At 53.3% G+C, this 12,589-nt stretch overlaps 3 protein-coding genes across 13 annotated transcripts in view; 2 read left to right on the top strand and 1 right to left on the bottom strand.

Moving 5' to 3' along the window:
* PRRT1 (proline rich transmembrane protein 1) overlaps positions 1 to 1,814 on the bottom strand; it is a 2,943-nt gene extending 1,129 nt beyond the window's left edge. The window contains exons 1-2 of the mRNA XM_024738501.1: positions 1,782 to 1,814; positions 723 to 800 (exon numbers count right to left, since the gene is read on the bottom strand). Of these exons, the coding sequence (XP_024594269.1) occupies positions 723 to 800; positions 1,782 to 1,814 (111 nt within the window). The remainder of the gene's footprint in view (positions 1 to 722; positions 801 to 1,781) is intronic.
* A 686-nt stretch (positions 1,815 to 2,500) lies between these two features.
* PPT2 (palmitoyl-protein thioesterase 2) lies at positions 2,501 to 10,147 on the top strand. 9 transcript variants are annotated; one of them, XM_024738533.1, is made up of 9 exons: positions 2,501 to 2,719; positions 3,641 to 3,831; positions 4,080 to 4,233; positions 4,699 to 4,794; positions 4,885 to 4,992; positions 5,792 to 5,875; positions 5,995 to 6,079; positions 9,134 to 9,188; positions 9,369 to 10,146. In XM_024738533.1, exons 1-9 carry the CDS (start codon positions 2,710 to 2,712, stop codon positions 9,510 to 9,512), a joined length of 927 nt encoding a protein of 308 aa, XP_024594301.1. In that variant the 5' UTR covers positions 2,501 to 2,709; the 3' UTR covers positions 9,513 to 10,146. The 9 variants fall into 9 exon arrangements, with proteins under 9 accessions (XP_024594301.1, XP_024594306.1, XP_024594302.1 ...); XM_024738538.1 differs by having other exon boundaries at positions 3,619 to 3,831; XM_024738534.1 differs by lacking the exon at positions 2,501 to 2,719 and adding an exon at positions 2,750 to 3,000.
* Positions 10,148 to 10,282: 135 nt separating this feature from the next.
* The window catches only part of EGFL8 (EGF like domain multiple 8), a 3,667-nt gene continuing 1,360 nt past the window's right edge, over positions 10,283 to 12,589 (top strand). For 2 of the 3 annotated variants that reach the window (XM_024738528.1, XM_024738527.1), the window contains exons 1-5: positions 10,283 to 11,147; positions 11,667 to 11,795; positions 12,009 to 12,131; positions 12,239 to 12,351; positions 12,452 to 12,547. In XM_024738528.1, the coding sequence (XP_024594296.1) occupies positions 11,695 to 11,795; positions 12,009 to 12,131; positions 12,239 to 12,351; positions 12,452 to 12,547 (433 nt within the window). In that variant the 5' untranslated portion in view covers positions 10,283 to 11,147; positions 11,667 to 11,694. Of the gene's footprint in view, positions 12,132 to 12,238; positions 12,352 to 12,451; positions 12,548 to 12,589 lie in introns of all 3 variants that reach the window. The other variant, XM_024738526.1, reaches the window with a different exon arrangement.

The raw sequence follows: 12,589 nt of genomic DNA, 5'->3' as shown, positions 1-12,589 counted from the left end.
CTTTTCAATCTAGTTTTGAGGTCATAACTCTCTTCTGCTCCTCTCCCTTCTTCAGCAATGGGCACACAGCTTTAACCTGCAGACCCAAATTCATATGCTCCTTGGCTTATGGCTGCCTTTGGGCTAGCCTATGCGAGCTGGTCCTGTGTGTGCACGTGTGTAGACATGCAACACTATGTTAACATGTGCTCAGTTCAACAGTTGTATAAACACAGGTAGGATAACATGTTCCTCTCTGCCATTCCTTCAGTGGGGAGGGGGTGCCCTAGTCCCTTTGGGAGTCTCAGTACTACTTTTAGGACAGATTAAAGAAGGGTCCTCTGGATTTTACTCCCCTGGCAACCCCCATCTGATCATCTCTCCATATTTCCCCATCGGATGTCTCCATGCGAGCCAGTGTCATCTGTCCATCTGTCACTTGCAATGATGCTATCCATGCAGTACCTGGCTGATGCTAAGTCACTCTTGTACTTCCCTCGCCCTCTCAACCTGCCCCCCTAACCCATGTTTTTGGCAAGGGACTGAGGCTGAGACTGGCAGGAGGAAAGGAAGAGAAGGGAGGGATATAAAAAGAGGAGGGGGTTTGGGGGTCGGGGTGTGGAGAGCTGGATACAAGGGGAATGAAACAGAACCAACCGCTAGGGAGGGGTAAGGGAGCGGGTGGGGGGGGGAAGAGTCAGGAGACACTGGAGAGGGCTGGAGGTTTTGTTGTTGTTTTCTACCTGACTTTTCGGATGACATGCCTGCTGTCTCGCTGGGACAGGATCCGTGCAACCGGAGTCTGGAGTCAGGATCCCTGGCTAGCACCGGAGTCTGGGTGCGCAGATTGCGCAGCTGGCAGCAGCGCAGAGATGGAGAGATGAAGACTGTGGTGGCGGGGGGCGGAGGGAAAGCAGGGAGGGGGGGAGCTTAAAGGGACCGAGGCGAGGGAGGGGGAATCCTCCAGACGCATCCCCACTCGGTCTCCGCTTTTGGACTACGTCTCGCCTCCTCTCACCCCGGCATTCAAGCCCCCAGTTTGGGCTCCTTTGGAGTTGTCATGGAAACTGGGAGGCAAGCAAGACCGAGCAAGGCGGGTGGTACTAAGGGAAGGAAGGAGGGAGAAAGAACTCTCTAGAGTCTTCCCCTCCAAGACTGGCCGTAGTGATTATATTGTGGGAGGCAGCAAACAGGCGCTCAGTGGATTCAATACCCCAGTTCCCTCTGGATCTTGTTCAGCCCAGTCAGGCCTCCCCCTCCTCAGCCTCCCTCAGAGTCCCTGTAAGATCTCAGGATTTTCTCCCAAATCCTTGGCTCTTAGTTTTCCCCTCTGTAGGAGAGATGACTGTATGAGAGAGAACCGTAAAAACAAAACCAAAAACAAACAAACAACAAAACAAAACAAAATAGAGAGAGAGAAAAAACCGTGTGCAGAGTTGAGGCCGGCCATGGCCTGAAAAGTTCCCAGGGTTATGACCTTGACCTGCCACCCTGGCCTGGGATGAATCGGGAGGTAAAGTGAGAGGCTCTGGTCTATAGCAGTTCAGAGGTAGGAGGCCTGTGGTGTGTTGGGGGCTGGGAGTTGCAGTGTAGGGCGAAGAGGAAGCTTGGGGGATGTATAGATACCTTTCCTCTCCAGGATGAAGGAGCTGAAGCCCACTGGGAGGAGAGGATGGATCAACTGCTTATTGCTGGCAGCTCGGTTTGGGAATACGTGCTTGGTCCCCCTTCCCCCTTTTACTTATTGGGCTTCTTAGAGTTTCCAGGGCCCTCAGTGTTCAGATCCATTCCTGAAATCCCACCCACCCACCACCCCCGCCAAGACGCAGCGCCATTGCCTGAGTCGACCTGGGGGCACAGCGGTAACTGCAGTCTTTTTATTTTGCTTATTGTATCTTGGGAGCTTGTACGTGGGGATAGGGGGTGAAGATCAGTAGTCAGCCAAGATTGACCAGAGTTGGGCTTTTTGCAAAAACGTAACTGGGAGTCATTATTACCCATCCCACCCTCCCCCTTTAGACTAGTACTTCCCGGCCCCCGTCTGAGGCAGTCGCTCTCCGGAGCTCTGTCCTTCCCCTCTGACTCCAGGCAGAAACTACAGAGTTGTAAGAGAGGCGCTTGCCAGGGCGATTCCCAGGCCCCAGAGATTTAGATCACAGCCCCATACCGCTCACTTGGCTTCTAAGGCGTTCGCGTTCGCGTTCGCCCCGAACCCTCTACCGCCACCCCATCCTCTACACAGCTCGGGGCGCAAGTTGGTTTTATTGGGAGAGACTTAGACTGGCAAAGACCTTGTGAATAGAGAGAGGAATTCAGAGAAGTTTCGATTTTTTTTTTTTAAATCAAGGGAAGCGTCTTTAAATGCTAAGTAAAAGCCCTAACCCGGGCACCTGGGTATCGGTAGGGGTCACAGGTGGAGAGGTGCGGGTCGCCTGGAGTTCAGAAGTCCAGACCGAGTGGGAAGGTCTGAGTAAGGAGCCGCCCACAAGGAGCTCCAAGTTCAGGGCGGGGCTGTGGAGTCGCTCTGGTGGAAAGACTCGTCCGAAAGCAAACGAGCCTGAGTCAGCGCTGCCCTAGGGTCCCTCCGCCCCTGGGGGGCGGGGGTGGTGTCACAGATGGGCCCCGGAGTAGAGTAGGACAGAAGAAACTGGGCCAAGCTGCACTTTTACCTCGAGGGGCCTCGAGGGCTCTCCGTGTCTCTGGAAACAAGGGCACTACAAGCACTTCAGGATGAAGAGTTGTAAGACGCAGATCCGGCGCGGGCGGGAGGGAAGGGGTTAGGAGTAGGGTCCGCCTGGGCTACCTTCAGCCCTCATCAGACGGACGACGAAATGCGAAGGACTACCTTCCCCCAGTCTGTTCTCCCAGCGCCTCCCTGGGGAAAGAGAACTAAACTCCGTGTTCCTTTGCGGAGCCGGACGCCTGAATTGGGAAGTAGGGCGAATCAAGGCCGGGAAATGGGACCCTTGGGTCGCTGCTGCCGCAGGGACTGAAGGGGCAGTCTCTCAATTCCCAGGACAGGTTTGCTGCTTCTGCCTCTCCCCGCCGGTCTAAGTGGATCGCTCCACCTATTTCCTCCCCCGCTCTTTCGGCGCAATGGATTGTTCCATTGCCCCTCCAGTCTCGGGCCTGCGTTGCGGGGGACACTGGCACGGTTGGTAGGGAAAGCCCCGGACGTGACGGCTGAGTGCGACCCTGAGCGGCCTCCCCTCTCCCATCCGTCATTCCCCTGCGCGCGTTCTCCTTACACCCTTCCCCTCCCCCACGTGGGTTCCAAGCTGCAGGGAAGTAAACAGCGGGCAGCGCGAGGCTCACGGAGCCAGGCCAGGTGGGACCTTGCACTCTCCAGGGGTCCTGCGCTGCTGCTCAGGGGTCTTTCTTGCAAAACCCCTGTCTCGCCTAGCTGGGATGATGCATTAGGAAGATGCTGGCCTGGGGACAGAGTCCCCGCTGAGTTAGGGGCGGGGCTTGGGTGAGCGTCAGTGCGTTTACAATGCGGTTGGGGGGGGTGTTTGTGGGGAGAGGACTAGAGTAAAAGTAGGATATTTTGTGACAAGGACCTGGTGTGGGAACGGGCAGGGGAGGCTTGATTGCCGGCGTCTGTTCGGAAGGCAGGGGGTGTTGTCATCTCTCTCACAGGCCCTCATCGCCCCCTTCTCAGGCGGGAGCATGCTGGGGCTCCCGGGGCTGCGGCTCCCCCCGGCGGGGTTCCTGCTCCTGTTGCCGTTCCTGCTGCTGCTGCTGCCCGCAACCCCCGCGCCCCATCGGGCTTCCTACAAGCCGGTCATCGTGGTGCATGGGCTCTTTGACAGCTCGTACAGCTTCCGCCACCTGCTGGAATACATCAACGAGGTCTGGCAGGGGACCTCCGGTTGTGGGGCGTTGGTGGTGGCGTCTACAGAGGCTGGGGAAGGAGAATGGGGAATTGAATGCTGGGCCTGCCAACTTCCTCGGGGAGCTGGTGCTGGCGTGGGGAAAGTCTGGGGACGAGAGATCGTTAGTTCTAGCAGGGCACAATAGGCATGTGGGCGCTGGCCAGGGGTCGGTGTGGAGGGGCTTCATCGTCCATCCCCGGTTGGGGCATTGCCCCCTTCCCACAGACACACCCTGGGACTGTGGTGACAGTGCTCGATCTCTTCGATGGGAGAGAGAGTTTGCGGCCCCTGTGGGAACAGGTGCAAGGGTTCCGAGAGGCTGTGGCCCCCATCATGGCAAAGGCCCCTCAAGGGGTGCATCTCATCTGCTACTCGCAGGGTAGGCACCGTCTCCCACCCCAGCTCCTAAGCCCTATCTGAGGCTTGATCCTTATCTGAGGGACACTGCCTAGTGTTCCCTTTTTTGAGCCACATTGCTTCAGCCAGAGCCCTGATACTTGAGCCCTCCTTTTCTGACTTCCCTCAGTACCTGGGTCTTATCTCTGTGTGTGTCCTGAGTGGGAGGGAGGCTCCCTGCACTGCTGCCCCTTTCTTTGCCCATTACCCATGGTTCTTGGACATAAAAGGTAGTGGGACAGTAAAAAGCACCCTACAGTTAGTCGGGACACCCAGTGTCGAATTCTGGCTCTGTCACTTACATGACGTGGATGTTTTGACACAGGGTGTGTGCCTTCTCTGGGCTTCAGTTTCCTTTAGGTACACTGTATGTGTGGGGGGTGCGGACGGGGGCAGTGTTGGCCCGGCTGTCCCTAAGTCCCTGCCCAATGTGGTGTTCTGCCTGCAGGGGGCCTGGTATGCCGGGCACTGCTGTCTGTGATGGATGAACACAATGTGGATTCTTTCATCTCTCTCTCCTCTCCACAGATGGGACAGTATGGAGGTGAGTGGGCACTGTGGGCTCCATGGGGGGGGACCCTGAGTCTTGAGGGCACAAATTTGGAACCACCTGGCACTGCTGTTCTCTTGCCAGACACGGACTATTTGAAGTGGCTGTTCCCCACCTCCATGAGGTCCAACCTCTACCGCATCTGCTATAGCCCCTGGGGCCAGGAATTCTCCATCTGTAACTACTGGCATGGTGAGTAGGACATGCCAAACTGGGGCCTCCATGGAAAGGGCATCCTGGAGGATAGGGCCTGCTGCTCCCACCTCTACCATAACCAACAGCAATGATAATGATAACTTAACAGTTATTGAGCACTTACTATGTGAACAGGCACTGTTCAAAATGCTTTATGTGTATCACCCTATTTGCCTTAGAGAGTATAGCCTGCTGCAGGGGTTGGCCGACTGTATCCTTAAAGGGCAAGATAGTAAATATTTTGAGTTTTGCAGGCCGTACAGTCTCTGTCACAACCACTCAGTTCTGCCACAGTCATGTGAAAGCAGCCATATATCTTATGTAAATGAATGAGTGTGTCTGTGTTGGCAATAACATTTATTTACAGAAACAAGCAGTGAACTGGATTTGGCTAATGAGTCATAGTTTGCAAACGCCTGGTATAGTTTTTAAGACCATGGATGCTGCTGGGTCCAGACTGCTTGGGTTTGAAGCCTGGCCCTGCGGCATGACTTTGGGCAAGTTACTCAACCTTCCTGTGACTCAATTTTCCTCATCTGTATAATGATATAGTACATACCTTATAGGGTGGTTATGAGGATTAAAGAAATGAATGAATGTAATGTACTTTGAACAGTATCTGGCTCATAGTAGGTGTTAGAAAAAGGTGTTTGCTATGTTTACAATGATCATGGCTACTATTATATTACTATTCACCTTGTCTATTACTTTAGCCTCCAGATTGGTCTTCCAGCCTCTGGTCTTGCCTCTCCTCCCTGCTTCTCTGACAACCTTTCTAACTGCTGTTTGTACCCAGACCCCCACCATGATGACTTGTACCTCAATGCCAGCAGCTTCCTGGCCCTGATCAATGGGGAAAGAGACCATCCCAATGCCACTGGTAAGACCCCAGGCTCCTACCCCGGTCCCATTTTCTGCTTCTCTGACCCCCTGTGTTCCCCTCTCCAACCTGGCCTGACCCCTGTGACTGACTCAGGCTCTCTTCTTCCCACTCTGCAGCTTGGCGGAAGAACTTTCTTCGTGTGGGCCGCCTGGTGCTGATTGGGGGCCCTGATGATGGTGTCATTACCCCCTGGCAGTCCAGGTAATAAGGGACTGTGTGGCCTGAAGATTGGCTAAGGACACTCCAGCCCCCACCAATCTTTATCTCATTTCTAAAACTGGCCTGCTGCTTCCACTGGGTAATACCCCTACCCTCCACTCATCTTGTCACCCAAGACCAAAACCTGGGAGTCATCTCCTAGCCTCTTATACGTAGCCAGTCACTAAGCCCTGCTGACTCTACTAGGTAGAGTCTGCTTGTTCTCCATCCCTACCAACCCCACTTTGTAAAAACTTTTAACTTTGAAATATTTACAGATTCGTAGGAAGCTGCAAAGATAGTTTAGAGAGGTCCTGTGTATCCATCACCAAGTTCCCCTCAATGGTTGCATCCTATGTAACTATAGCACAATATCAAAACCAGGAATATGACATTGGTACGTGTGTATAGTTCCATATGCCATGTAATCACATTTCCTACCACCTCTTTTACTTACCTGGACTACTGTAATAGCCTCCAGCTCATCCCTCTATCCTATTCCTCAGGAAAATCCATGGCTTCACGGCACTATGTGCCTGCCTTTGATCATCATGAGTGATCTGAAATGTCACGTGATCTACTTTAGTCACTCAACAAATACTCTGTGTGCCTAGGCACTGTTCTGGGTCCTGGGGATACAGTAGTAAATGAAAGAGAAGTCCATGGTGTTATGTAGCTTACATTCTTGTGGGGGAGACAGATAATAAATGTAAATCTATATGCCAAGTGGTGATAAAATAAGGCAGGGGAAGGGATTAGAGGATGGCCACGGCCTATATTAGCTGCTGGCCAGAGAAGTCCTTCTGGAAGAGCTGCCATTTGAGCAGAGACTGAAGGAAGTGAGGGAAAGAGTTGTGCATCAAACTGGGGGAAGAACAACCCAGGGGACAGGAGTAGCACCTGCAAAGGCCCTGGGGCAGGTCTGAGGAATAAAGAGGCCCATGTGGCTAGAGTGCAGGGAGCTATGGAGAGGGTGGGAGAGGAGGTGAAAGAGGTAGCAGGGAGCCAGTTACAGAGAGCCTTTGTGGGGCACAGTAAGCACCCCCCCTTTTTTTCCTGAAATATACACAACATAAAATTTTACCATTTTTAAGTGTATAGTTCGGTGGCATCAAGTCCATTCACATTCCTGTGTAAGCATCACCACTATTTATCTCCAGAACCTTTTTTTCCTTCCCAAATTGCAACCCCATACCCTTTAAAGAATGGTAACTCCCTCATCCCTGCCACTCCCTGGCCCCTGGCAACCATGGCCCTTGCTTTTTGAAAATTCTGAGTGAGACCGGAACACGCTGGAAGGTTTTAAGTGAATGAGTGACATGCCTTATAATAGTTAGAGGTGGGATTTATTTTTTATCTCATTTCAAACAATCCTGTGAAGGTAAGAATGGCTCAAGGTTATGTAGCACCTTTTATATCCCAAAGCATTATTCTAAGTACTTTTCAAATAAAGCTCATTTAATTCTCACAACAACCCTATAGGGTAATTACTACTATCCTCTTTTGACATATAAGGAAACTTAAGTACAAAGAGATTAAATAACCTGCCTACATTCATAGAGTTAGTTAAGTGGTGAAGTCAGGCTGTCTGACTTAACGACAATGTTTTTTTCTTTCTTTTTTTTTTTTTCTGGTACGCGGGCCTCTCACTGCTGTGGCCTCTCCCGTTGCGGAGCACAGGCTCCGGACGTGCAGGCTCAGCGGCCATGGCTCACGGGCCCAGCCGCTCCGCGGCATGTGGGATCTTGCCGGACCGGGGCACGACCCCGTGTCCCCTGCATCGGCAGGCAGACTCCCAACCACTGTGCCACCAGGGAAGCCCAACCACAATGTTTTGCTTCCTCTCTACAAAGGAGGTATTCTTATACAGGGCAAAGAAGATAAGCAACATGATCAACCACACACAGTGGGGAGTGTGTGGCAGAGCTGGAGTTTAAAATCCAGGTCTTTGTGCCCCTACTGCTTTCCTACCGCGTGAAATCCAGCCCTTCAACAAGGCCTCCGGGCCTCCAACCCAGCACCCCCCGCACCCAGCTGTGCCTTACCTCTGTGCTGCTCTTGCTGTTGCATTTGCCTGGGACAGCCTTCCTTAGTCCAGGGTAATCGCTGGGAAGCCTTTGTTGATGCTCTAAAACTAGGTCAGTAGCCTCTCCTCTTTGCTCCCATAGCCCATACTGGCATTTGTTCAGTTATTTATGGCCTGTGTCCACTCAGTGCCCATGCCAGTTAAATATTCTTAACTAAAAAAAATTTAAGAACTTTTAATTTTGAAATAATTTCATACTCAAGAAATTACCAAAGTAGTACAAAGCAATCTTGTATACTCTTCACCTAGATTTCCCAAATGTTAACATCTTACCGAGTTTACCTTAGCATCCTCTCTCTCTCCCTCCCTCTCTCTCTCTCTCTCTCTCCATATATATATATACACATATATATATGTGTACGGAGTATGTGTGTGAACCATTTGAGAGCAGGTTGCATGATATCTCTTCACCCTTGAAAACTTCAGCACGTCAGTGTCTATTTTCTATGTACAGGACATTCTTTTACATACCCGCAATAATGATCAAAATCAGGAAATTAACATTCATTGATACAGTACTCTGTAGACCTTATTCAAATTTTCCCAATTGTCCTTATAGAAAAAAATCCAGTGCAAGATCCAACCCAGGATCCTGTGTTGCATTTAGTTGTCATGTCTCTTTAGTCCCTTTTAATCTGGAATACTTCCTTGGTCTTTGTACACGACGTTGATATTTTTGAAGCGTATGAGCCAGCTGTTTTATAGAATGTCCCTCGTTTGGGTTTGTTGGCTATTTCCTCATGATTAGGTTCAGATTGTGCATTTTTGATGGGAATTCTGCAGAAGTGATGCTGTACCCTCAGTGCATCACCTCATGAGGTACATGATACGCAGTTAAATATTGGTATTTTGAGTGTCCTCCTTGCTGCTTGTGTCCTCAACAGGCCATGAGTTCCCGAAGGACCCTAGCCCACCTTGATTTTCTCCAGCTCTCCTGATAACCTCCCCCTTACCCCCCAATCTTTTTGTAGCTTCTTTGGTTTCTATGATGCAAATGAGACGGTCTTGGAGATGGAGGAGCAACTGGTGAGTTCGTTGGAATTACCTTCCCTTTCTGCGCGCACTGTCCCAGCTGTCCGTGGCTCTCTCTGCCACTGAAACAGGAGTTGAAAGGTTCACCCTGTGGGGAGGGGGTCTGGGACACCAGCAGGAACTTACTTTGTCCTCCCTATGTCTTTCTTCCATGCCCCTTTGCCCACCTTGAAGGTTTATCTGCGGGATTCTTTTGGGTTGAAGACTCTCCTGGCTCGGGGGGCCATAGTGAGGTGTCCAATGGCTGGGATCTCCCACACGGCCTGGCACTCCAACCGTACCCTTTATGAGACCTGCATTGAACCTTGGCTCTCCTGAGGGATCCCTCAGGAACTCCCCAGTCCAGAGACCAAGTGGTAGCCTTGGATGTCAGGGGCCCTGGTGTGCCCGTGACCACCTCATCGCTCTCCCACCAACCAGGGCTCCCAGGGCCCCTTCCTCTGCTCTTCTGTGAAAGGCAAATCCTGGTTTCCGCCATCTCGTGTCCTCTCGTTTGGGGCTCCCCCATCCTCTTAAGGCCAAGCTTGGGAAGTGAGAAGCCAGGTTTACTCGTGGCTGCTCCTCGACTCTGGCTGGAGGTGCAGAATCCAGCTCCTGCCCACCACAGGGGTCTCCTTCCAGGCCACTCAGGACATTTTTAGCTTGTTTTCCCCATGTTCCCTGTTCGTCTGAACTCCCCTGTTGTGAGCCCTCCCAACCCCCAGGAAGGACCACCCATGAGAGTGGGGTTCTGAGGCTCCCCTATGGGGACATTTCCGTTCTTGAAGTGTCAGTGTTGGGGAATATCTGTGGCCCGTGAGGCCCATCTCAGGTTTGGGGATCCCCCAGTCCCTATGTTCAGTATTGGGGTGCCCTTGGGGAGCCCAGTTTCTTTGAGGCTCCAGCCCCTCTTTTAGCTACCCTTGAATGGGTGTTACCCCTATATTTATGGAAATAAAGTTCCATTTACTCAGTTTGGCTTGACTCATTTCCAGGTGAGGGAGACCTGGCTCCCCAAGGAGGGTGGGGATGGACAGCCTGAGGCCCGGGTGCCCGGATGCCTGGTCTGGGGTGGGACCCCCTTGGTGCTTCCGCTCTCTCAATGCCCATTCTGTGTGGGTTCCTGATTCTCTGCGGGTTCTTTCCTGCTGAGGACAATTCTCTTCCTGTCCCAGCCTGTGATTGGGGGGCTGAGCCCAGGGCTCTAGTGGTTTGGGCCCCAGCCTCATGGGTGGAATGCGCCAGCCAGCCCCCAGGCTAGACGAGGGGGCTAAGGGTCAGGGTAGGCATTTGTTGTGCCCCTTTTTGACCTTTGTAGGCCAGAGCTGGGCGAGGGGCTGGACAATGAGCCTCCTCTTCCTGAAAGAAGGAATCTTGGTGGAGACAATAAGGCCCTGTCTGCTCTGGCATGGGGGGCGGTGGCTGACTCAACTTTGCATACCCCCCACCAGGTCCTAACAAATGTCATCAAGAAATGGGGGCAGTTTTCCCTTTACTGCCCTGGGCAGTCCCCACCGCACCCTTCTTTCTTTTCTCATCTGCTCTTGCCTTTTCTCCCATGACTTGACCCCACTTTGTTGTCTGCCAGCTCTGACTTTTCCTGCCCCTCAGTTCTTCCCTAGTCTGTGTTGGGTTGAAGGATGGAGGGCAAGGGCCAGGGGTGCTGCTGGTGTTTAAAGCTAGTAGTCTCTGCTGATTTGGGGGAGTTCCAAAAATAAGGGGCCTCATAGGGTTGAGAAGAGACTTCTGAGGGGCCCTTTGCTTGGCTGGGGGGGTGAAGGGAGTAAGGATCTGGACCCCACTGAACTGACCAAGCTCCAGCTGTGGAGGAGGCTTGTGGGAGGGGGCAGGAATGGGAGGGCTCTGTCTGGCCCGCCCCTCCTCTCCTTTGCAGCCCGCGCAGCCCGCCCACTAGTCTGAGCTGCTGCTTCTGAGGCTGGTGGCCTGAAGTCTCCAGGAGAGGGGGAAAGACAGGTGGGGAGAGAACGTCAATGGGGAAAGACTGGGGGTCACTCAGAGTCTTAAAGTTGAGTGTGAGTTGGGTGTGTTGTCTGAGTGAGGGGAGTGGGTCCAGGGTGTATGTGGTGGTGTGGGTGCGTGAGGGTAGCAGGAATGTGTTTAAGGTGGGGTTTCCAGGTGTGTGGGTGTGTACAAGGTGTAAAGGGGTGTAATGGTGCATATCTGATATTTTGAAGGTAGGAGGATTAGGATGGAAGAGGGCACGTCAGAGACAGGAGGGTCACGAGGGGAGGTGGAGGGAGTGTGTCGGGCTGTGAGCTTGTATGGTGCTGCATGGACCATGACGTGCTAAAGGAAGGGGGGTGTTAGTTAAATGTACCTGCGGGTGTAGACAATCCTGGTGGCTAGTGCAAGCGTGCAAATGAATGTCCTGCCCCACTTAAAGGGCACCAGCAGACTGCTCTTGGAAGGGTTGGAACTGGAGAAGTTAACAGGAGAGGGGAAGGGCCTCCATTAACCTCTTCTTGCCTGCAGCTGGCAGAGTCTGAAGTCAAGGAGAAACATGGGGTCCAGGGCTGAGCTGTGCACTGTCTTAGGCGGACTCTCATTCCTCCTGCTACTGATGACAGGCGAGGGGGCCAAGGGTGGATCCCTCAAAGAGAGGTGATAACAGAGGGGGCAGGGCCAGGGGTGAGGTCTTCATGAAACCTGATGGGGCTGGGGTTTCACAGGTGGCAAAACAAAGTTCAGAATGGGGGGGAGGCTGTCATTTTTAGGGAGGGTGGGGCCTCAGTGGAGCCTGAAGGGAAGTGGGGCTCCTGGCTCCCCAGGGCCTGGCCCACTCAATGCCTCTCACTTTCCCCCGCATGGGTGCAGTCAGGGGGTCTGCTCCAAGCAGACGCTGGTGGTCCCACTCCGTTACAACGAGTCCTACAGCCAACCCGTATATAAGCCCTACTTGACTCTGTGCTCTGGAAGGCGTGTCTGCAGCACCTACAGGTGAGGGGGGGGGAGCCTGGGCTCTGGGGTCTCTCAAGAGGAACGAACCCCCAGAACCGGGACCAGGACCCATATGCCAATGTCCAGAGCCCGGCGCTGTGTTCCAGGACCACGTACCATGTGGCTTGGCGGGAGGTAAGGAGGGAGGTGCAGCAGACCCACGCCGTGTGCTGCCAGGGCTGGAAAAAGCGGCATCCCGGGGCGCTCACCTGTGATGAAGGTGAGGCTGGGTCTTCCCAGGCCTCGGGGGAGGTGCGCCCGGCCGGGCTGGAGAGCCAGGCCTTCCGCTGGGTTCTGAACCCCGCTTCCCGCGCCCGCAGCCATCTGCGCCAAGCCCTGCCAGAACGGAGGCGTCTGCATCCGGCCAGACCAGTGCGAGTGCGCCCCGGGCTGGGGTGGGAAGCACTGTCACGTGGGTGAGTTGCCTCGCCCTCCCTCGGGGTGGGGACAGAACCTCC

Source organism: Neophocaena asiaeorientalis, unplaced genomic scaffold (genome assembly GCF_003031525.2).
Source record: "Neophocaena asiaeorientalis asiaeorientalis breed wild unplaced genomic scaffold, Neophocaena_asiaeorientalis_V1.1 scaffold282, whole genome shotgun sequence".
In the NCBI taxonomy this organism is placed as follows: domain Eukaryota; kingdom Metazoa; phylum Chordata; class Mammalia; order Artiodactyla; family Phocoenidae; genus Neophocaena; species Neophocaena asiaeorientalis.
The sequence above is the reverse complement of the archived record's forward strand: the minus strand, read 5'-3'. Positions and strand labels throughout refer to the sequence as shown.